This window comes from Prionailurus viverrinus, chromosome D2 (assembly GCF_022837055.1).
Source record: "Prionailurus viverrinus isolate Anna chromosome D2, UM_Priviv_1.0, whole genome shotgun sequence".
NCBI classification, from domain to species: Eukaryota; Metazoa; Chordata; class Mammalia; order Carnivora; family Felidae; genus Prionailurus; species Prionailurus viverrinus.
Window position 1 is genome coordinate 52,632,229 of NC_062571.1, and position 23,036 is coordinate 52,655,264.

Consider the following 23,036-nt stretch of genomic DNA (forward strand, 5'->3'; position numbering starts at 1 on the left):
GGAATGGAAATGAAGACATAGGTGCAGGAGATATATTACAAGGTAAGTATGGCCAAGATTTGTTGACTGAATATGATGAATGAGAAAGAAATAAAAAGATAACTACATTTCAAATTCTGAAGCTGAATGACTGAAACCCAGTGATACACATGCTAAAATCCAGGAGGGAAATCTTGGAAGAAAACGTTGAGTTCCCTTTTTTTTTTTTTATGTTTATTTATTTTTGAGAGAGAGACAGTGAGCATGCATGAACGGGCGATGGAGGGGGGTGCACAGAGACAGGTAGAGAATCCCAAGCAGGCTCCATGTAGTCAGGGCAGAGGCCAGTGCGGGGCTCGAACTCAAGAACCGTGAGATCATGACCTGAGCCAAAATCAAGAGTCTGGGCACTTAACCGACTGAGCCACCCAGGCACCCCTGAGTTCACTTTTAGAACTCTCGGTTTTATGAGATGATGATGAGGGCTCAGGTAGAGAGAGCCAGTAGATAGTTGGGAATGAAATCGGTGCTCAGGAAAGAAATCCTACAATGAAAAATGGTGAGGAAAGCCACGAGCCTTTAAAGAGAGGACAGGTAAAATTAAAGGCTAAACTGTGTGTGGCTCTTCCTCACCAGCAGCCATCACGATAGTGTCTGTGGTAATTAATGAATGAGTGATCCCCAAGGAAGAGCAGCTTAAAGGTACAAGTCAGGATTTTAAGGTTCCACCGTACCTTCCTATACAGAAAGTTCTTTCTCCATTGCCATCATGAAGGAATTGGGTTTTAGTTTATTAAGTAATTTACCCTACAGAATCTGAAAAAAAAAGTCTCAAAGAAGAGCCAGTTTTTGAGCTTGGAGTCTGGAAAAGATTATAGAAGCCAGGAGGGAGGGAAGTCTGTTCTACACCAAGGGGATAGTATGTGCAGAGGCATCAAGGGAACTGCAAGTGCTTGAGTGTACCATCATTGAAGGGTAAGGTTCCAGAAGGCCAGACCATTGCATGCCAGGGTAAGCAGTTGGAACCAGCTTTCAAAAGCAAGGAAGAACCAGTGAAGGGCATTAAAACAAGGAGTAACTGCGTCAGATTTACCTTTTAGAAAAATCTGGCTACAGTTTGGAGGGTAAATTGAAGTGGAGGCTGTTTCAGTAGTATAAGAAGAAATAATAAAGGCCATGGTGTTAGCCGTGCAGGAAAAAAAAGATGGATTTGGAAGCGACTTGGGAGTTAGTTAGGATTGTTAGAACTTAGTGCTTAAATGGGTGTTAAATTCTGTTCATTTCTGTTTGAAGGTCACAAAAGCCATTTGCTATTTAAATCTAAGTGTAAATTTAATTACAATTACGCCTAGGGGATCTGTAATAACACAGACTTCTTTTCACCCTCACCCCATACTGTAGTGATCTGGTGCCCTTACACAATGCCTGTTCTTATGGTCATTATGAAGTAACTGAACTTCTGGTCAAGGTTAGTTCTCTTCTGTTTTTCTTAGAATTATAAAACCAATTTGAAATACATCGTATACTGTTCACTATGTGTTTTCAGTGCTTGGTGGGTATAGAAGGAATATGTATAATCCTTACATAGATGATTTATAGGTCAGCATTTGACCACTTTGAGGTTTATGAGGTACCATATGGTTTTATTTTATTTTTTCCAAAAAAATTTTTAATGTTTGTTTATATTTGAGAGAGAGACAGAGCGCAAGCAGGGGAGGGGTGCAGGGAGGGGAGGGACAGAGAGAGAGGGAGACACAGAATCCAAAGCTGGCTTCAGGCTCCCAGCTGTTAGCACAGAACCCAACACAGGGCTCGAACTCCCGAACTGTGAGATCATGACCTAAGCTGAAGTCGAGAGCCAGAGGCTTAACCAACTGAGCCACCTAGGCACCCCGGCTCTCAGTACTTTTTTTAATGAAGTATTTGTATGTACGTATCTATGTATGTATGCTATTTAAGTAATCGCTCCATTCCACATGGGCCTCGAACTCACAACCCCAAGATGAAGGGTCACATTGTCTTCCAACTGAGCCAGCCAGGAGCTCCTTTTAATGAAGTTCTTAAACTGAAGTATATTTAGCTGAGGGCAGCTAGGGTGAAAGGAAGTCTAGAAACCATCTGATAAGAAAGATGAGTGAAGGAGCTGAAGGTGTTTAGACTCAAAAAGAAAATCGTAAGAGTTGCTTTCAAATACTGCAAAGAATGTTGATCTCATTTGCTCCGAATATCAGTAGATCAAAGTTTAAAATACATGTTTAACTTAAGATAGAAGATAACTTGTAATAAGATTTACCTGGTAATTATGAAAAATCATGTTAGTTGAGAATTAGTTTCCCATTATTGAGAATACCAAAAAGGGTAAGGAATTCATTTGTCTTGTGCAGGAATACTGTGGAAGGGATTGTGAGAGATGAGATTGAACTGGAATGACTTCTGTGCTCTGTCCAACTCCATTACTTGAAATGGCTGAAATTAAAAAGACTGACAAGGATGGGGGAGCACTAGAACTCAAACATTGCTGATGGCAATGCAAAAGTAATACAGCCACTTTAGAAGACTATTTGGCAGTTTCTAATAAAAGTAAACCTATACTTACCGTATCATCCAGCAATTCCATTCCTAGGGACATAGCATGTGTCCATAAAGGGACTCGTACATGAATGTTCATAACAGTTTATTCATAATAGTCAAAAACTAGAAAAAATGCCCATCAACAGAGTAATGGATAAGTAAATTATGGTGTGTCTGTACAATGGAATGCTATTCAATAAAAATGAACTGTTGATACAACATGAATGAATCTCAGAAACACTGTATGTGAAAGAAGCTGGACACAAAAGTACATACTGTGTTATTGTATTTTTATGAAGTTCAAGAACAGGTAAATCTAACATGGTGCTAACAGAATGGGGCCAGGAATTATCTATAAAAGCGTGAGGGAACATTCTGGGGTAATGAAAGTATCCTATATCTTGAGTTGGGTGATGTTATCATGGCTGTATATATTTGTCAAAACTTGTCAGATTATTCACTGAAGAACTGTGTTTTGCCATATGTAAATTATACCACAAAAAAAGAAAAAAAATTAGAAATTGGAAAAGATGCAAGTTAAAGCTTCATTCTTAACTGTGTTTTTAACAATAAAAGAGTTAAATAAGGCCCTTGTGCATAGGCCTAGCAACAAGCTGCTGGTTTTCCGTGGGGGGGAGAAATGTATTTCTGAAATAATTAGTTTGAAAAGTGAACTTTGAGAACATAACTTGTTTAAGCATGCATGATGTTAAATTATACAGTACTAATAATTCTAAACTCTCTTACAAATTGAACACTAAATATATGCTCTACCCGCCTCCCAAACCCTCAGCATGGTGCCTGTGTAAATGCAATGGACTTGTGGCAATTCACTCCTCTTCATGAGGCAGCTTCAAAGAACAGGGTTGAAGTGTGTTCTCTTCTCCTAAGTTACGGTGCAGATCCAACACTGCTGAATTGTCATAATAAAAGTGCTATAGACTTGGCTCCCACACCACAGTTAAAAGAAAGATTAGCATGTGAGTATAAAATGATGAATGTTCAACCTCGAATATTAAGATACCAATAAACTAAAAATTTGTTCTTTCTCACTGTTTTTAGAAATTTTTAAATAATAGCTATGATACCCTTAGCCATGGGTATCGTTGTTCGTGCTAGCATATTTAGTCACTTGGAGGTTTCTACTCGAGAACTTCTAGTCTTAAGATGCCGTGAAAAGAAAATATATTTGTGTTTGTTTTTTCAAGTCAAGTTCAATGCTTTTTATATGTGTTAGTCTAGATAGTTGGTATGGGTTTGAAAAGAAAGAATTTGGGTTTTGTTCCTATCTTTGGTGTGAGTTTCTGATTAATCTGCCATGAAGTTACAGTGTTATTTGTAGGATTGCTGTCTTGTAAACATAGTCCCCAGATTTTACCATCTAATATGCTTTAGTATGTAGGCAGTTCTATGGTTTTCGGTCTATAACTGATACAGATGTAGTGAGAAACAGCCACCTGGTTCAGATACAGTATTACTACATAGAAGTAGGAAACTGATGTTAACATTTGTATTCTTCTGGAACAATAAAGGCTAATGGGTGGTGTCACAAATCTGATGCATGAAAGGAATGTTGAGAAAATACTCTAATTTGTTCATCAGTAGGTGGCTCTTAAAAATATTTGATTTTCTGGTCACCGGTTCTCTGATGTGTGAGCAAAATTACCTGCTGCTGCCATGCTAGTGTAGGGACCATGATCACTTTTTGTTTTATTTGTTTACTGAGAAAAATTCTCTGCTTTGGAAAATTCTTAGAACTCTCAGGTCTGGGAATACATTGCAGTACTCTGGGTCCCTACAGACCAAAATAGACCCTGAGTCAGCCATGGGCTAAATCTGTGTATACATTTGGGGATGAATTGGGTCATAACTGAGAAAAGCTGGTATAGCACTGTCTTCCTTTTGGGGGGTTATATTTGGAGAATATCTTCAGAACCTCAATAATTTACATGCTTTTTCTTCATCTAGATGAATTTAAAGGCCACTCGTTGCTGCAGGCTGCACGGGAAGCTGATGTTACACGAATCAAAAAACATCTCTCTCTGGAAATGGTGAATTTCAAGCATCCTCAAACACATGAAACAGCATTGGTAATGTTTCAGATTAAAGTTTTTAAGATGCAATAACCAAAAACATGCTGAACTAATCATAACGTCATACTTCTTTTGATGACACAGAATAACATAATGTCCTACTTTTACTAATAGAATTGTTTTAAAGATTTGTTTTTTTGTCATTAGTACCTGAACATGTATAAAGAAAAAATTTCAAACAGTACAGAAAAATAGACAACCTCACCCCTCTAAAAGGCAATAGTATTATTCATTTAAGTATCCTTCCAGAAAAAAAAAACTATTCATATACTGACATATATTATAGGTAGCCTTTTTACTATCATAATAGTACATATCATTTCCTTTTTTGTTATATAAATTGTAAATGCTTGTGATTGAGAATTTTGAACCCAGTCAGGGTAATGAAAAAAAAAAATAATTCTGCCATCCATATAAAAACCACTTGCTTTTCCTTCCAGTATTATAATTTTTTTCAGAATCAGTCTAAGGTCTGTATATATCCCCTCTATACTGTGTGAATAATGTGTCTATGTGAGTAGAGGCTGCTTCTCAGATAGAGGTAGTAACACTTCTGTGGAGCTGTAACAAAGTAGATGAGAATTGGGCAGTCTGTGGAAAAGCAGAAAAGAATGGGATCCAGTAGGGATAAAGTGATGGCAGATAGGAAGAGAATGGTGTAATCAGACTGTCTTAGAACTAACGGTTTAAAAGGAACAAAGTCAGTGCTGCTGTATGAATTGCAGAATGTGCTTTGAGTGAGGGAAGAGGACCCTAAGTAAACAAATATGGTTAGGGGCAAATTTAACTCATAGTCCTACTTACCTAGTATCTTGTAGATAATTCATTTTCTTGGTTATTGGCTAATTTCCTTCCTTATGCCATGATGTAAACTATGTGAAGGTCATGTAAGAGCCTGTCTATAACACATTTTAGGCCTTTTTGCCACTCTAGTTGTAAAAAATATCTAAGCAAGAAAAATAGTAAAGCTGCAGACTAATAAGAAATGCTAGTGCAAATTATCAAGATGGTGCAGAGAAATCTGAAAAGACTGACAGGAAAATTTTCTGGTCTGAAAAGCTAATACTATATATTATTTTCCCTGTAAGTAGTCTGCTATTAAACAACTTATTTCTGTTACTAACGTTAAAACCTACTAGGAGTTAAGTATTGGGGGATAGTTATGGTGCAGGGAGGGGCAGTATTTTCCAGGCTTCCAGAAATTACAGGTGCTGCCCCAGGATGGGGCTGAGGAGTAGGAGTGCAGTTTTGAGATGGATGTGATCAAGAATTCTTGGAAATAAACTATTTCTATTTTGTGTGCTACCCTGATAGATAGATGTCCTGGGATGGTAACTCCCGACATACCAAAGGAGCTGTGTTTACCAGTTAGAAATGGTTTTTATTGAGGGCAAAGGAATGATTTTGGTGACAGCAACAACACAGAATGAATCTGAAGCAGTCATGAAGATGAGATAAGCTTTATAATTAATAGGTTAAAGTAAGAGAACAAATTTCATATGTACTTTGAATTTAGATATATAGAACAACTTAGCTTAACAATTATCCAGAACTTTTATCCCATGAATTCTCAGGCTTCAATTGAACTTAGTATCTTTACATTGATCTTGTCATTCACACATTCAGACATTTGTTGAACACCTATTGTATAGGAGTATTATCTTGGATATTAGAGATGCAAAGATTTTGGGACATGACCATGAGATACATACTAGGTTTATAACTGGCAAATCCCCACTTCCTGACTCCTTTCCTCTTTGACGTATCATAGATATAGATGCTACAGCCTTCATTGTAGAGCATTTCATCTTCTCCCATTGATTTTGACAAATCCAAGCTAATCCAAGCTCCTTATTCTGTTGAAGCAACTAGTTGAGAAAGAAGTAAATACTAATCTTGGCAGCTATTTGATCCGTGCTGTTACCAAGCAGCCTCCAGAGCTGATGAGTGTCTTTTATTTCTTCATGTAAAGAAACTCCAACCTTTGGGGTGTTTCATTAATTAACCTTTAAAAATAACATAAATACCATGTTATGTGGGAATAGTTTTAAAAGGAGCATTGGTCACAGTAATTTGAATTTTCATCACATCACTATTGACTTTTTCAAAGATGTAGGACAACTGTAAAACTCAACCAGAATATTTAGTAACAGATACCCTCTCGTAAATAGGATTTGCAGGCCCTGCCAGAATTTGGTAACTGTTGTACATTTTATCCAATAGAATGTCTTTGAGTAGCAAAGTTAGGTCAAAAATAAAACAAAGAAATTAAATAACTTCTTGGTTGCTCTTGATTGGAAACACAAATGTTCTTAAATAAAAATCAGTCATGTATAGTCCTTGATTAATGCTGCAATTTAAATTATCTAGCATTGTGCTGCCGCATCTCCGTACCCCAAAAGAAAGCAAATATGTGAACTCTTGCTAAGAAAAGGAGCAAACATCAATGAAAAGACTAAAGAGTAAGTATACATTTAGTAATTAAAAATTATTGACCTTTTATTTTTTGGATAATATATTCACTGTCTGGCTGACTTTTTCTTTTTAAGATTCTTGACTCCTCTACACGTGGCATCTGAGAAAGCTCATAATGATGTTGTCGAAGTAGTAGTGAAACATGAAGCAAAGGTATACTTCCTTTTTGGTAATCTTTGGTAATCTAGTGAGTTATTTCCTGTTTAGCAGATGAAATACCTGGCTTCCTAAACTGTATTCTCTCTCACAAGTGCTATTTCTTTCGTCTTAATCTATACTTAAAAATAGACTAGCAGGTACTTTTCTTTATCTGATTTTTTGCTAGGAAACCTAAGGATTTATTCAAAAGTACATGCTTCCTTCTCCATTCCCGTTACCCACACCCCACTGGTCAAGTTTACCTTTGAGGTCTTTTTTTAACAATACTCTTGAGAATATCCTCAGCTGGAGACACACTGATTCTGACCCATCATCTCCAGTCTTCTCTCACTCATGTCTTCTGTTCCTTGGTTACCATGATACTCTTGTTATCCCCAGCCACAGTCTTTCTTATTCTCTGTTATTTCTGTGACTAAGCCAAAGGACTTGGAACAGAAGGAAGTAAATTATTTAAAAAATTCGACTCCCCATTCATAGCTCCCCATATTGGGAAGTCAGTATTCTTTAGTTGACATTTGTATACAAAGCATTTTATTCTTAGAATACTTATGTTTTCATCAGGCTAGAGATCATCACTTGTTACCCAGGAACTTTAAAAAATACCACTCAGTAAAAGATACACATGGCATCCCAGATTGGAAGAGATGACAGTCATCTAATTCAACAGCTCTCACAGTTTTTAGCCACAGAACCTTGCCTTTTCCAAACAGAATCTTGAGTAGAAACTCATTATGTAACAAAGAATGGAACTGCTCTGAATGAAAGGAAAAGAAAGGAGTAGAGACCCTTTAGCCCTTGGGTGGCCCCAAGGCTCTTCCCTAAATGTGCTTTGCCAGAATAGTTTTCTGATCTGTCCTTCTGTGGGATCCCACTCAAGGAATCACTCAGAATTCTTTCTACAATTTCTTGTTTGTGTTTCCTTTCACTGTTCTAATTTCTCTTTGATTTGGGGGAATTCTTGATAATGTATAATCTCAGTCTTTCCTATTGTAAATTACTGAATAAAATAAAGTTTATTTCTGCTTGACTGCTTGGCATATCTCGTCTGTTCTATAACTTTTCATAGATTGCTTTTTTCATACATGTGGTGCATTACTAGAAGAATATCTGGATACATACTAAATTTGAGTTGTGAAACTCAACGAAGCAATCTTGATGAGGGTGACAAACTATCCAGGTGTGTTCAGGAACTGTGGGATTTCCAGAAACAGGATTTTCGGTGCTAAAACCAGAGAAATCCCAGGCAAACCAGGACAAGTTTGTCACCCTGATCTTCACACAAAGTGGTACCCAAATAAAGTTGTCAAGTGGGATGTATTTCACTTTTCAGTGAGTTTTGTTTTGGGAATAAATAGATTAATTGTCCTGAGCATTTTAAATCAGTTTTCAGTTTCCAAAAGCATGGAGACTAGCTCTCTATAATCTAGTTTGAGATTCATTGAGAAAGTCTGAATATATTCCTGTTCAAATATTCTCCAATTCTATGAATATGAATTGGATGTGTCTCAAATCACACTAGTGGCCACAGGATTGATTACTGAGGAACTTAATTTCTCACTTATGTTTAAAGAATTACTTCCCTGGTAGGGAGGGTTGCAGGTAGAGATGAGATGGGGGAATTAACATTTTACTATGTTGTTTTATTACATACCCATCAGTTTCTCCCTCTGTCCATAAGTGTATATATACATATTACATATTTCAGAATAATTTGCAAATTGCTATACACTTCTCCCTAAATATTTCCATATAGGCATTATCTAGAGGTTAGTATTTGTTTACAGGTTTTGGTGGGATTTAAAACTTACGTGCACTGAAATGCACAAATCTTAAATGTACGTTTGCTGAGTTTTGACTAACGCATAACACCTGTGTAACCAAAACTTACCAAGATATAAAATGTTATTTCATGGCAGAAGCAGGGCCCCATCCAAGGCAATCTCCACCCATAAGGCAACAACCATTCTGATGATTTCCTGTATAGATTAGATTTGCCTGTTCTAGGCCTTCATGTCTATGGAATCATACAATACATACTCAGTGTAAGGCTTTCTTTTCAGTATATTTTGGAGATTGATCCATGTACCAATAGCTTGTTCCTTTTTATTGCTTAGAAGTATTCTGTTGTGTAAATGTATGTAATGTGTTTGTGTATCTATACAGATTATATTTGGATGATTTAAAAAGGTAGAAGATTAAGCCGATAGGAATAAATGTTTTCAATGCTAACTTAGTCTCTGGCTTTGTTACTGTCGTGTATCTTGAGGGTTAGTCTCCGCGTTTCTGGACCTCAGAGATCTTTAAGAACACACGAGTTAAAATTTTTTAGGCAGTGTCTACCTCAAAATGCAGTAAATTTACTAATACTTTAATGTCAAACACAACTGTTATTCAACATTTCCTGCTTTTAACCCAAAAAAAGGTCTTTTCTGGTATCGGCCTTCATGAATTAGTGAATTTATGCTCTAGATTTGAGCAAAAACACTTGTTTTGGCACCAGATAAGAGGCTTCATAAGAGAATAATTAGGATTTTTAAATCAGTAGCAAGTGTTAAATTCATAATTGGATGGTTTTAAGTTTTGTGTTGCAGGCTAATTTTGGCTTTTTCTGCATTGTTAAGGTTAATGCCCTGGATAATCTTGGTCAGACTTCTCTGCACAGAGCTGCACATTGTGGTCATCTGCAAACCTGCCGCCTACTCCTGAGCTATGGGTGTGATCCTAACATCATATCCCTTCAGGGCTTTACTGCCTTACAGATGGGAAATGAAAACGTGCAGCAACTTCTTCAAGGTATTAAATGCTTTCATGAAATCAACTTTTTAAAATTATCCTTTAGGGGGGCGCCTGGGTGGCGCAGTCGGTTAAGCGTCCGACTTCAGCCAGGTCACGATCTCGCGGTCCGTGAGTTTGAGCCCCGCGTCGGGCTCTGGGCTGATGGCTCGGAGCCTGGAGCCTGTTTCCGATTCTGTGTCTCCCTCTCTCTCTGCCCCTCCCCCGTTCATGCTCTGTCTCTCTCTGTCCCAAAAATAAATAAACGTTGAAAAAAAAAATTTTTTTTAATAAATAAAATTATCCTTTAGGGGCGCCTGGGTGGCTCAGTCGGTTGAGCGTCCGACTTCGGCTCAGGTCACGATCTCACGGTTCATGAGTTTGAGCCCTGTGTCAGGCTCTGTGCTTGACAGCTCAGAGCGTGGAGCCTGCTTCGGATTCTGTGTCTCCCTTTCTCTCTGACCGTCCCCCGTTCATGCTCTGTCTCTCTCTGTCTCAAAAATAAATACATGTTAAAAAACAATAATAAAAATAAAATTATCCTTTAAATTTTTTCACATATTACATGGCAGTTGGTAGTAAAAAGAAAATGTAGAATTTGACTGTTATTTCATAACTTTTTCTACTCAGTGCTCCAGATGTCATGAAGTCTTAGTTATGATTTTCCAGTAGTGTTTTCTGCCCAGTTTCTCTTAAGTTTTTATCTAGAAAACATTTAAGAGTGAGCTATAATAGTTGCTATTTCTTTAAAGAAAGGAAAACATAAAAAGGTAGGTGTCTCTTAGTTGATCCATAATGATAAATAATGCTCTAAAGACTTGCCCTACCTCTTTGCTGTTTTATTATCTCCTTCATATATGAGGCATGTAGAATTTGTACCAGGTAACCAGCTATTTGACTTACTAAAACATTTATTGAATACCTGCATATTCATTACATTTTTAAATATTTATATCAAATATCTACATTTTGCCTAGGTTATACGTTTCAGCCTAGAAATCTGGTCCAATAAATTTGAAAGTGACTTTGACATCTCAGGGCTCAAATGAGAAGAAATCTAACAGATCAAGCCTCTTATATCTTTAACAGTCACTTTTGATGATCCTTATGCCTGTGGTCTTAGAAACCAGCTTTTGAGAAAAACACTGAATAGATGAAGGCAGGTTGGTAAAACCTCCTGGAAACTGCCAAAGCTGAACTAACTACAAGATTCTTAGAAGATTCTCTTTAGTTCCCTGTATACGATATGTTTGTTCTGGCGTCAGGTTTGGGGTTATAACACTGGTCCTATTCACTTGCATAGTGATGGACATTTATAGTCTTGCTAGTTTTGTGCTAAGTGATTTCTTACCTTTCCAGCGAGTTTCTTAAATTATCAAAGTAGAATTTCCAGGTCAAAGGATAACATGTAATTGTTGAATCATCTTCTAGAAAGGTTTTTAAGTACCATTTTATACTCCTACTGACAGTGTATGACAAGACCTGTTTGTCAGCGCTAGTATGATTCTTAATCTTTTTGTTGGGTGAATGTGTGTGAATTTCAGAAGTAATAGATGCTTTTTTTTAATGCAAAATATAGAAATATTGTCAGGGTAGCCTCCCCCATTTCCACCCTGCCACTAATGGATAAAAAAGAAAAATCTAGTATTGCAGTATTTTAATTTTGCATTTCTAAGATACAGGTTGCAGTATTTTTTCCTTTTTTTTTTTTTTATTTGCCTTCATAATTTTATTTTTTTTATTTTTATTCTTTTTATTTTTTTTTTTAACGTTTATTTTTGAGACAGAGAGAGACAGAGCATGAATGGGGGAGAGTCAGAGAGAGGGAGACACAGAATCTGAAACAGGCTCCAGGCTATGAGCTGTCAGCACAGAGCCTGACGCAGGGCTCGAACTCACAGACCGCGAGATCGTGACCTGAGCCGAAGTCGGCCGCCTAACCGACTGAGCCACCCAGGCGCCCCTTGCCTTCATAATTTTAATGTTATGTTATTGCCTGACATATTTTTCCTAATTGATTTGGGTCCTGCCTTGGTGTACTACTCTAAGATGCTTTTTTACTCCAGGTATAAAAATATTCACTTAGATTTCTTTGAGTATTTTTAAGGTTTAATTTTTTATCCTTCAGTCTTCAATCCATTGGAATTTTTGTTCTAAGATACAAAGTACATGTTTTCTTTCTTTTCTATGAGATTTTAAGTGAGCTATAAAACAAAATTTCAGACCTGAAGATGACTTTAGTTATCTTCTAGTCGATCTTTTCTCTTTTTAGAACTGAAAAAATCTGAGGCCCTTCACCCCAGTTCAGATAGCTAGTTAAAGGCAGAACCGTGGTTAGATCTCTGGCCATTGCTCTCCTAATGTAAAGCTTTTCCACCATCCAGTGGCCTTGGTTGTAGAATATGCCATCTTTCATCTATTTTACATTCCGTTATATTGTTTAAATCACAGTTTATAGTTGTTATTCACATTTACATACATTTTGCCTGTTTATATGTATATAAACATTTTGCCTGTTTATATGTTTAATGTTTCCCAAAATTCTTTTTTTGTCTCGAGAAAGTTTTTAACAGTGTCTTAATGGTTTTCCCCTACTACCTTGGAGATTTATTATGTAATCTACCAAACTGCAAAAAGAACTTTACTTTGAGATAAGATGCCTCCCTTAAAGCTTGGTCCTACCTTCTAAATAAGAGCTAATCACTCTTTCCTTCTCTGTTTTTAGAGGGCATCCCATTAGGCAATTCAGAGGCAGACAGACAATTGCTGGAAGCTGCAAAGGCTGGCGATGTAGAAACTGTAAAAGTAAGATATGATCTTGTGTTTTTGTTAACTTTTGGGTTTTATTTTCACGGTGTTTAATGTATCTATACTGTTGTAATGAAGAGCCTAGTTATGTATATGTGCCTTGTTTTAAAAGGTAAATAATGAGGGACGCCTGGGTGGCTCAGTCGGTTAAGCGTCCAGCTCTTGATTCCAGCTCAGGTCGTGATCTCACAGTTCACGAAATTGAGCTGACAGCACAGAGATTCCCACTCTCCATCTCTCTCTGCTCCTCCCCCACTCACAGTCTCTCTCAAATTAAAAAAGACAAAACCCTTTAAAAAAAAAAAAAGGTAAATAATGATAATCTAGTTCTTCTCTCCAAGTAAGGATCATTGTGCAATGAAAAACTTTAGTTTCACATGCATCTCAGTAAATACGTCACAATCACAAACTTAAGTAAACTGCATGTTTATGGAAGTACATTTTGTTTAAAGCACCTATTCATTTGTCCCTTTAAAAGAATAAGATACCAAATTATTGTCCATTGTTTACATGACTCATAAAACAGGAATGGGAAAAAGAACTAAACAGTGTGTCACTGTGTCTACGTATTTCTTCTGGTTTCATTTCTTTGCCCTTTTCTACCACTGTGTTGTCACTTTTCGGATCCACGGTCTCCTAGTAATCTTCAGTTCATCTAGCCAGCTTCAGTTCATACGCGGCCCATCTCCTGTGGTTATCCTCTGTTGAATTACCCTTCTTCACATTTTGCTTTACTTTTTACCATAGAGTCATAGGTAGTAGTTGAATGCCTGTACCAGATATTTCTGTTACCTACAGAAATGGTATATCCCAGTAAATAACTCAGAGCCTAACATTCTGAAAGAGCAAGACTATTTTTCAATTCACCTAATATAGGTTAAAATTAACATGTTTTATGAATTAAATAATTCTTCAGTAATGCAATGGGTGTTATTTTTTCACTGTTGCCCTCAGACTTTTTCAAAAACAGTGCTGGTCCTATTTGAGGGAACAGTGATAGGTAATAAGTTTTATAAACTAAATTTGTTGATGTGTGACAGAAGTAGCCAAATAAAACAATTTCACTGTATTTCTTTTGTGTCCTCAATCCTGAACAGACTCACCACACAAAGATTTCCTGAGAATGAAATATGTTGGTGTCATCTGAACTTGAGCTCTAAGGAAACTTATTCACTGTCCTTTTAAATATAAAAGAGACCTCTGAAAGTTGATTTAAATGTGCATGTAATCTTTTCCTGCTGCTTTATGTGGGTAGATAGTAGTATAATCATCTCCAAGTAACTTTAGATTTTATTTTTTAAATAATTTCATTTTTCAAAGAAAAAAAACACCACTATAATGCAGTCTTATTGTTTGGTATGTTTTATATTTACATTCTCATTCATTTAAGTAGGAGGTTAAATAAGATACGGAAAGGAGGATTTGGTTTCTATTACTGAATACTGCTGACTTACAGAAAAACAAGTCACTTGAGTTAAAAGTAGTGAGCTGGTTCTTTTTTTTTCTGGAAAAGTGATTTAAAAAGTAAAAGCAAGGTGCCTGGGTGATTAGTCAGTTAAGCATCCAGCTCTTGGTTTCAGCTCAGGTCACGATCTCACAGTTTGTGAGTATAAGCCCTGCCCCACACCAGCCTCTGCACTGGTGGCACAGAGCCTACTTGGGATTCTCTCTCTCTCTCCCCATCTCTGCCCTTCTGCTCGCACTGGCTCTCGCGTGCTCTCTCTCTCTCTCTCTCTCTCTGTCTCAAAATAAATAAACACTTAAAAAAAATTAAAGGCGGGGCTCCTGCGTGACTTAGTCAGTTAAGCATTGACTCTTGATTTTGGCTCAGGTCATGATCTCACAGGTTTGTGGGATCAAGCCCTGAGTCAGGCTCTGCTCTGACAGCATGGGGCCTGTTCGGGATTCTCTGTCTCCCTCTCTCTCTCTCTGCCCCTGCCCTGTGCATGTGCTCTTGCTCACTCATTCTCTCAGAATAAATAAATAAACTTTAAAAAAAATTAAAGTCAACTAGTTAAAGGGCTACCAGCTGATTTGAGTGGGGGTGAGGGTGCTGGGTTAATTTTAAACACTTGGGGCGCCTGGGTGATTCAGTCAGTTAAGTGTCCAACTTCAGCTCAGGTCATGATCTCACAGTTTGTGAGTTCAAGCCCCACGTTGGGCTCTGTGCTGACAGCTTGGAGCCCAGAGCCTGCTTTGGATTCTGTGTATCCCTCTCTCTGCCCCTCGCCCACTCATGCTCGCTCGCGCATTCTCTCTCTCTCAAAAATAAACATTAAAAAAATTGTTATTCATTCACTTACATATATTCAAGAGCATAAAGCTATATCCAGTATATATAATAGTGGAGACTAGACTTTGTTTTTGTAAAGATAAAAGGAGTCCAGAGCAAGAGATAAAGAGAAGAGATGGGGGCAGGAATTGGACTTAGAGAACAAAATAATGCCATTGGATTGAGGAGAGCCCTTCCTTTCTCATTCTCTGGGAATAAGAATTAGGCCGTCTTCACTTAATCTCTGCTTTTAAAATCACCTGATGGTAATTTATTTCCACAGCCTTCCTAGTCCTTATCTGTCCGTAGACAGGGGACTTGGTGTGAATCACTGGGACAGTGACATGTGCATATTACCCAATGAACATTCAATTATGTGTTCAGTTGTGTTTGTTTAAATACATCAGGCTAGATATTTCTTCCTAGGTGTTAGAAAACTTGTCTCAGAGTATACAAAACTAAACCGAGAGGTAGGGAGTAAAGTGGCTGGTGATAACTACCCAAACTAGCAGCACATGGCACATGTATTAAAAATATTCATTTTTCAAAGCCATGAAATACTGTCTCAAATGCAACACTGAATCTGTAGATCTGTCAACCTCTTGCTTGAAAGTGTAAAAAAGCTTTATCAGTCCTCTGATTAAACCCCCTGAAGTTAAACCCATGGATAGCTACCTACTTTGGTTTATTAGGCTTAAGTTATCCCTGCTTTTAAGGTAAGATAGTAAAAAAGTAAGAGTTTTTACTAATATTGATATTCTTTGGACTTTTTTTAAGCACCACAATTTATTATGTTTCTTTTTTCCCCCAAACATTTGTACTTTTCCTACAAGCATGAATAAAAATGCTATTCTTACAGCTTTTCTCATTTAGGCTTCCTCATCTAAAGCAAAGAACACAAAAAAATTATTTGACTCTTAATTTTCCCGAGGATTATAAGTGTAGTTCCTTGACTACAAGCATCACCTGGGAACTTGTTAGAAATGCAGGTTCTCAGGCCTCACCCGAGACACACTGAATTAGAAAATCTGGAGATAGGATCCAGTACGCATGAAAATTTGAGAACCCCTGTCTAGAGCAGTACTTCTAGAACTTGTAGCACTACAGACTGTAGTGTGCTTACAGATCATCTCGGGATTTTGTTAAAATGCAGGCTCTGGCTCCATAGATGAGGGTCTGAGATTCTGCATTTATAACAAACCCCAGGTGATGCCAATACTTCTGTGACCCGGTCTACCTCTACGTATATTTGCCATGAACGATTGCTGATAATTGGTACTTTAGATTACCTTTGTGTAAATAGTAGTAGTGATAATGATAAAATTTACCCACTAGCTTTAGCCTCATCTTTAGGCATAGATGAGAGGACCAGAGGGATGGATTCCCTATAAATGACAAGGTAAAATAAGAATATAATTCCCTGTAAATGACAAGGTAAAATAATGGGGTGTATGGGTGGCTCAGTCAGTTGGGTGTCCAACTCTTAATATCTCAAGCTATGATCCCAGGGTCGTGAGATTGAGCCCTGTGTGGGGCTCTGCGCTGACAGTGCAGAGCTTGGGATTCTCTCTCTGCCTTTCTAACTGCCCCTCCCCAGCTCTCTCTCAAAATAAGTAAGTAAATTTAAAAAAAGAAAATAAGTAGTTTCTGAGAATATTGATTTAATGAGACAAAATAAATCAGACATTTGAAATTTCTACTAAACTAATGAAAACAAGTCAGGATAGTCAGCATCATATGTGTACTGTGTTCCATCCTACAGAAATTGTGCACTGTTCAGAGTGTCAACTGCAGAGACATTGAAGGGCGTCAGTCTACACCACTCCATTTTGCAGCTGGCTACAATAGGGTGTCTGTGGTGGAGTATCTGCTGCAACACGGAGCTGATGTGCATGCTAAAGATAAAGGGCAAGTACCAAGAATTGCTGTGGCCTCTTTTCCTTTATCTGACCTTTCTAGGAAAGTGTGAAAAAAATTTTTTTTTAAAATCTTTTTCGGATAGTTGGGTTGGTAGCGCTTTTATTTTCAGAGAAGTCTGTTACCTAACACTGGCTTAAATGTAGCTTCTTAATTTCAGTTAAGATTTTACGAGGGATCTGGGGCGCCTGGGTGGTTCAGTCGTTTGAGCGTCTGTCTCTTGATTTGGGCTTGGGTCATGGTCCTAGGATTCTGGCATCAAGCCCCATGTCCAGATTCTCTCTCCCTCTGCCCCTCCCCTGCTCGCACACTCTTCTCTTTCTCTCTCTAAAAATAAGTAAGTAAATAGATTTTATAATGGTTAGCATTTATATAAAGCCTTATTTGTATAATGCTTTGTAATCTTATAATGACTAAGGAGATGAGTGTGTTTGATTTTTAATATAGTGAATTTTTCAGTATGCATTGAGGATATTTGAATTCTTCCTGTGTATTTTTCTTCAGAAGTATACAGTTCTCAATTCTAGATAGTCTACAGGTGTTTGTTATATTCTCTGCAATTTAAAAAATTTTTTAAATTTCCTCCCAGACCCTCCAAAAATAATTCCATTTCTGTTTTCAAAATATTTAGGTTCTATAAAATAATAATAAGCAGTGTAATCTCTTATGCAGTTCAAGAAATATGTCAGGGGTGCCTGGGTGACTCAATCAGTTGAGCGTCTGACTTCGGCTCAGATCATGATCTCACGGTCTGTGAGTTCGAGCCCCGCGTTGAGCTCTGTGCTGACAGCTCAGAGCCTGGAGCCTGCTTTGGATTCTGTGTCTCCTCTCTCTCTGCTCCTCCCCCACTCATGCGTGCGCACACGCTCTCTCTCTCTCAAAAAAAAAAGTTAAAAAATTTTTAAAAATAATAAAAAGAAATATATCAGTTATATGTAATTCTAAGTTAAATCTGTCTTTGTGGGGGTGCCTGGGTGGTGCCACTGGTTGAGTGTCCGACTTCGGCTCAGGTCACGATCTCAAAGTTCGTGGGCTTGAGCCCCGCATAGGCTTTGTGCCAACAGCAAGGAGCCTGCTTCAGATTCTCTGCCCTCCCCTGCTTGCGCGCTCTCTCTCTCTCTCTCTCTCAAAATAAATAAATATCGAAAGATAAATAAATAGTGCCTGAGTGGCTCAGTCAGTTGAGCGTCTGCTTTTAGCTCACGTCATGATCTCATGGTTCACAAGTTCGAACCCTGTGTCAGGCTCTGTGCTGACAACTCGGAGCCCGGAGCCTGCTTTGGATTCTGTGTCTCCCTCTCTCTCTGCTCCTCCCCTGCTTGTGCATGCGCTCGCTTTCCCTCTCGCTCACTCTCTCAAAAATAAGCATTTAAGGCAAACCATAAGAGACTCTTCAAAACTGAGAATAAACTGAGGGTTGATGGGGGGTGGAAGGGAGGGGAAAGTGGGCGATGGGCATTGAGGAGGGCACCTGTTGGGATGAGCACTGGGTGTTGTATGGAAACCAACTTGACAATAAACTTCATATTAAAATAAATAAGCTTTTTAAGAGATTTTTTTAATAAAAATTAAATATATATATATATCTTTGTGTTGCATTCCTTATGTAATTTTTCATTTCAGAGGCCTTGTACCTTTGCACAATGCATGTTCTTATGGACATTATGAAGTTGCAGAACTTCTTGTTAAGCATGGAGCAGTAGTTAATGTAGCTGATTTATGGAAATTTACACCTTTACATGAAGCTGCAGCAAAAGGAAAGTATGAAATTTGCAAACTCCTACTCCAGGTATATTTACTTACTATGGACTGGGTTTAATTACATAGAATATGTTTATATTTCTAATAACTTTTAATATAAACTTAAACTTGTAAAGGAGTATGAAACAGCTAATTCTCTACCTCAGTTTCAGAATAAATGTCATGAACACTTGTATATCTTAATCTGCTAGGATGTTTACCACACACAGGTTTATTATATAAAGTCAGCTATCTTCATGTAACAGTTCTCTGATGATTGTCTTAATTTTTTCTATATAGTACTTTAGCCTCAAGACATTTGATGGATTGTGTAATTTATAAGCCAGATTTATTTGGCACTAATAAAAGTGATAGTACTGGTTTAATACAGGTACCAGTGTAGATATTTTACACTAAAAACAAAAGTTAGAGCACTTGGCTGGCTCAGTCAGTAGAGCATATGACTAAATTAAATCTATACTTTATGTCAGTGTTCGTGAAAATTAAAAATAGCATACATGAAAGTCAGTTGTTAATGAAATACTACCTTATTTTGAACGTAATGTAAAATTTTTATTAAATTGCATTATAGGGGTCCCTGGGTGGCTCAGTTGGTAGAGCATGCGACTCTTGATCCCAGGGTTGTGAGTTCAAGCCCCAAGTTGGATGTGGAGCCTACTTAAAAAATAAAATAATAATAGTAATAATTTAATTGCATTGTTAAAGCCCAATAATATTTAACTGCCTCTGTATTCTTTTTATTATAATTTTCTGTGTACTAAATCAAATATAACAACCATGTTCATCTTTAAGGTAGAGTCTCTCCATATAAAATAGGATAGGTTTTTTTTGGTATAGTTACATTGACTATTTTCTTCTTGACTAAGGGCAAACTTAAGCTAGTACCCCTTTGTCTATTTTTCACATGCCCAGCATGGTGCGGACCCTACAAAGAAAAACAGGGATGGAAATACTCCTTTGGATCTTGTTAAAGATGGAGATACAGACATCCAAGATCTGCTTCGGGGAGACGCAGCTTTGTTAGATGCTGCCAAGAAGGGTTGTTTAGCCAGAGTAAAGAAGTTGTCTTCTCCTGATAACGTAAATTGCCGTGATACCCAAGGCCGACATTCAACACCTTTACATTTAGCAGGTAAGTGAATGAAGTTGCATACCTTTAAGCTGGTGACATCTAAGATTCATTTTATTGGAGTAAAATATTTCCTGCAAGTAAATTTAAAAGATGCAACTCAGATGTCGTCTTTTACCACCGTTATACCTGAGTATATTTGTACAGGGCAACTGTATTTCATGTTCACTTTAGTGCTAGTGTGTTTCATTCGGTAAGAACAATTGAAAGAGGCTCTGCCGGTCACTATAATTTTTAAATCCTCTTTGGTGTTTGAGTTTTGGCCATATAAACTTGAAAAATTAGCCTGCTTGAGCCAGCTTTCCTCCTCGTGCTAAAGCTCTCCACCCTTGGGGTAGCTATTAAGCACAAGCAGAAAAAAATCTTAAGACTAAAAAGTTACGTAAGCCTATTGCCAAAGTAATTTGTTGTATTTGTTAGTCCTGCCATAGGAAGGTACTGGAGGCTTCAACAACAAACTTTTTCTCACAGTCTGGAGATCAAGGTGTTGGCAGGATTAGTCTCTCCTTGGGCTGCAGATGGCCACCTTCTTACTGTGTCGTCACATGGCCTTTTCTCTGTTGTGTGCACATGCCTGGTGTCTCTCACAGTATGTCCTAATCTCCTCTTATAAGGACACCAGCCAGGTTGGATTAGGACCTTCCCTACCAGCCTCATTTTAACATAACTACCTCTTTCAAGACCTCATCTCCAAATACAGTCCCATTCTAAGGTACTGATGGTTAGAGCTCCAACATAGGAATTTGGGAGACAGTTGAGCACATAACATTTTTACAAGTTTTCACTCATGAAATTGGCACAGTGCAATTGCTTTTTAGTGCAGGTGTACAGCCTGGTTTCTTTAGCTGCGTGGAAGATGCTAGGGAACGGGCACCTCTGTTGCTTCATTGGTGTCACATTAAAGGCATAATTTGACTCATACAAGTTTATCTAAATATACAGAGTTTAGAAAGAAAAATAAATCAGAGAAAAGAGTAATGCAGGTGTTTCTGCCACTTTGTGTAAAATGGGAGATGGATGTCTACTCTTATTTTTTTTTCCTCTCTCTCTCTCAGTTTATGTTAGTCTCATAGTGTGAATAACTGAGTGTGCTCTTAGTATTTAAAAGACAATTTGGGGGGGCGCCTGGGTGGCGCAGTCGGTTAAGCGTCCGACTTCAGCCAGGTCACGATCTCGCGGTCCGTGAGTTCGAGCCCCGCGTCGGGCTCTGGGCTGATGGCTCAGAGCCTGGAGCCTGTTTCCGATTCTGTGTCTCCCTCTCTCTCTGCCCCTCCCCCGTTCATGCTCTGTCTCTCTCTGTCCCAAAAATAAAATAAACGTTGAAAAAAAAAAACTTTAAAAAAAAAATAAATAAAAGACAATTTGGGGGATGCCTGGGTGGCTCCGACTGGGTTAAGCATCCAGCTTACGGCTCCGGTCATGATCTCGTGGTTCATGAGTTTGAGCCCCACGTTGGGCTCTGTGCTGACAACCTGGAGCTTGCTTCAGATTCTGTGATTCCTTCTCTCTGTGCCCTTCCCCCGCTCATGTTCTGTCTTTCTCTGTCTCTCGAAAAATAAACGTTAAAAAAAATTTTTTTAAGACAATTTTGGTGATATGTGATTTTTACCTTTAAACTTTCACCACCTGTAAGTTGGGACCCCACTGTCCAAGGAAAAGAATTACTCTATGTCTTTAGAGAATTTTGGTAGTGATAACCACAAGTGCTAACATGATGACAGAAAGCTTTTATACTTCCACTGGTAATCAGGAGTTTTTCATCCATACAAGACAGGATGTGATGTGACATCCGATTTGAATTATGCTGTGTATATTTATTTATATTAGCTCTTCTGTATCTTTATGGTAGCTTATCTAGAACATTTAACAATAACTATTTAAATCTGTGTTGTCTTTGTAAGTGGTAAATAAGTTGTATATGCAAAACATTTCTGCCTCCTTGTGCAGTTTTATAACTTGAGACCTGAAAGAACTTTTGGATTCATTGTAATACTTAGTGTATGGTAGTTCTGTGGTTTTGTTTCTCCCTTCTTGATCTTAAATGTTTTGGCTTTAAATCCTTTAGCAAAAGAATAAAAGCTACAAAAAAATAAATGTGAATAAGATATTTTGAACTATTTTAAAGTTTCAAGTGATACCTGGTTTTATGTTGGCAAAGTTCCCAATTTGCTTTCAATCTATGATTGTGTGTCAAATAAGATATACTTTACCATAAGACTATGTACTAAGATAACTAACAGTTCCCAGTATGACAGCTAAGAAGTTATGGTATATTTATAAAATACTAAGTTTCACTTCATGGCTTTAGCAACATTAGGTTCTACTATCAGACACGCACAGGTGTATATCCCTAAGATCTCACTCTACAAAAAGCATGTCTTTGCAGCCTTCCGGGAAAATGGAGTCTTGAGACCCATGCTGGTGTGCTGTCTCCTATTCTGCTGGCCACTTGTGTTTCTAACTTGGCTTTTATATGCTTAAATGCCTTTTATTTGTAGCCCTTGAGACCATGTACCTGAGTACAGGAAGTTGTATATAACAACCATAAAGGCAGGGACTCAGGTAGGTTTTAAAAGGAAAGATATTAGCAAATCAGTCAGTATAACTTTTGAGAGGCTGTGGAATGCATATCACTGAAAGCTTCCAACTTGAGACCAGTGGGCAGTTTTTTTCATAAGATAAAGTTTTAATATATTCTAGTGGAGAATTTTAGATTTCTGTAAACTTGCTTTATTTTTCAAAGCATGTCTATGCTTTTTATACAGATATATACAGACACGTAGATTTAATTTTTTATATTAACAAGTGGAAGTAATTTTAATTCTTTTCTAAATTAGCTGGTTATAATAATTTAGAAGTTGCAGAGTATTTGTTGCAACATGGAGCCGATGTGAATGCCCAAGACAAAGGAGGACTTATTCCTTTACATAATGCAGCATCTTATGGGGTAAGTTCTTTTATATTACCTTTAAAAAATCTCTAAAATTTTCAGGGCGCGTGAATGGCTCAGTCAGTTAGGCGACTGACTTCGGCTCAGATCATGATCTCACAGTTCATGGATTCAAGCCCAAGTTGGGCTCTGTGCTGACAGCTCAGAGCC

The 23,036-nt window shown here is 37.7% G+C and overlaps 1 protein-coding gene across 2 annotated transcripts in view; it reads left to right on the forward strand.

Moving 5' to 3' along the window:
* The window catches only part of TNKS2 (tankyrase 2), a 68,961-nt gene that overhangs the window by 24,363 nt on the left and 21,562 nt on the right, over positions 1 to 23,036 (forward strand). For both annotated transcript variants that reach the window (XM_047825139.1, XM_047825140.1), the window contains exons 7-17: positions 1,381 to 1,447; positions 3,344 to 3,530; positions 4,519 to 4,640; positions 7,014 to 7,105; positions 7,193 to 7,271; positions 9,899 to 10,070; positions 12,775 to 12,854; positions 16,892 to 17,037; positions 18,670 to 18,835; positions 19,720 to 19,939; positions 22,774 to 22,883. In XM_047825139.1, the coding sequence (XP_047681095.1) occupies positions 1,381 to 1,447; positions 3,344 to 3,530; positions 4,519 to 4,640; positions 7,014 to 7,105; positions 7,193 to 7,271; positions 9,899 to 10,070; positions 12,775 to 12,854; positions 16,892 to 17,037; positions 18,670 to 18,835; positions 19,720 to 19,939; positions 22,774 to 22,883 (1,441 nt within the window). The remainder of the gene's footprint in view (positions 1 to 1,380; positions 1,448 to 3,343; positions 3,531 to 4,518; positions 4,641 to 7,013; positions 7,106 to 7,192; positions 7,272 to 9,898; positions 10,071 to 12,774; positions 12,855 to 16,891; positions 17,038 to 18,669; positions 18,836 to 19,719; positions 19,940 to 22,773; positions 22,884 to 23,036) is intronic.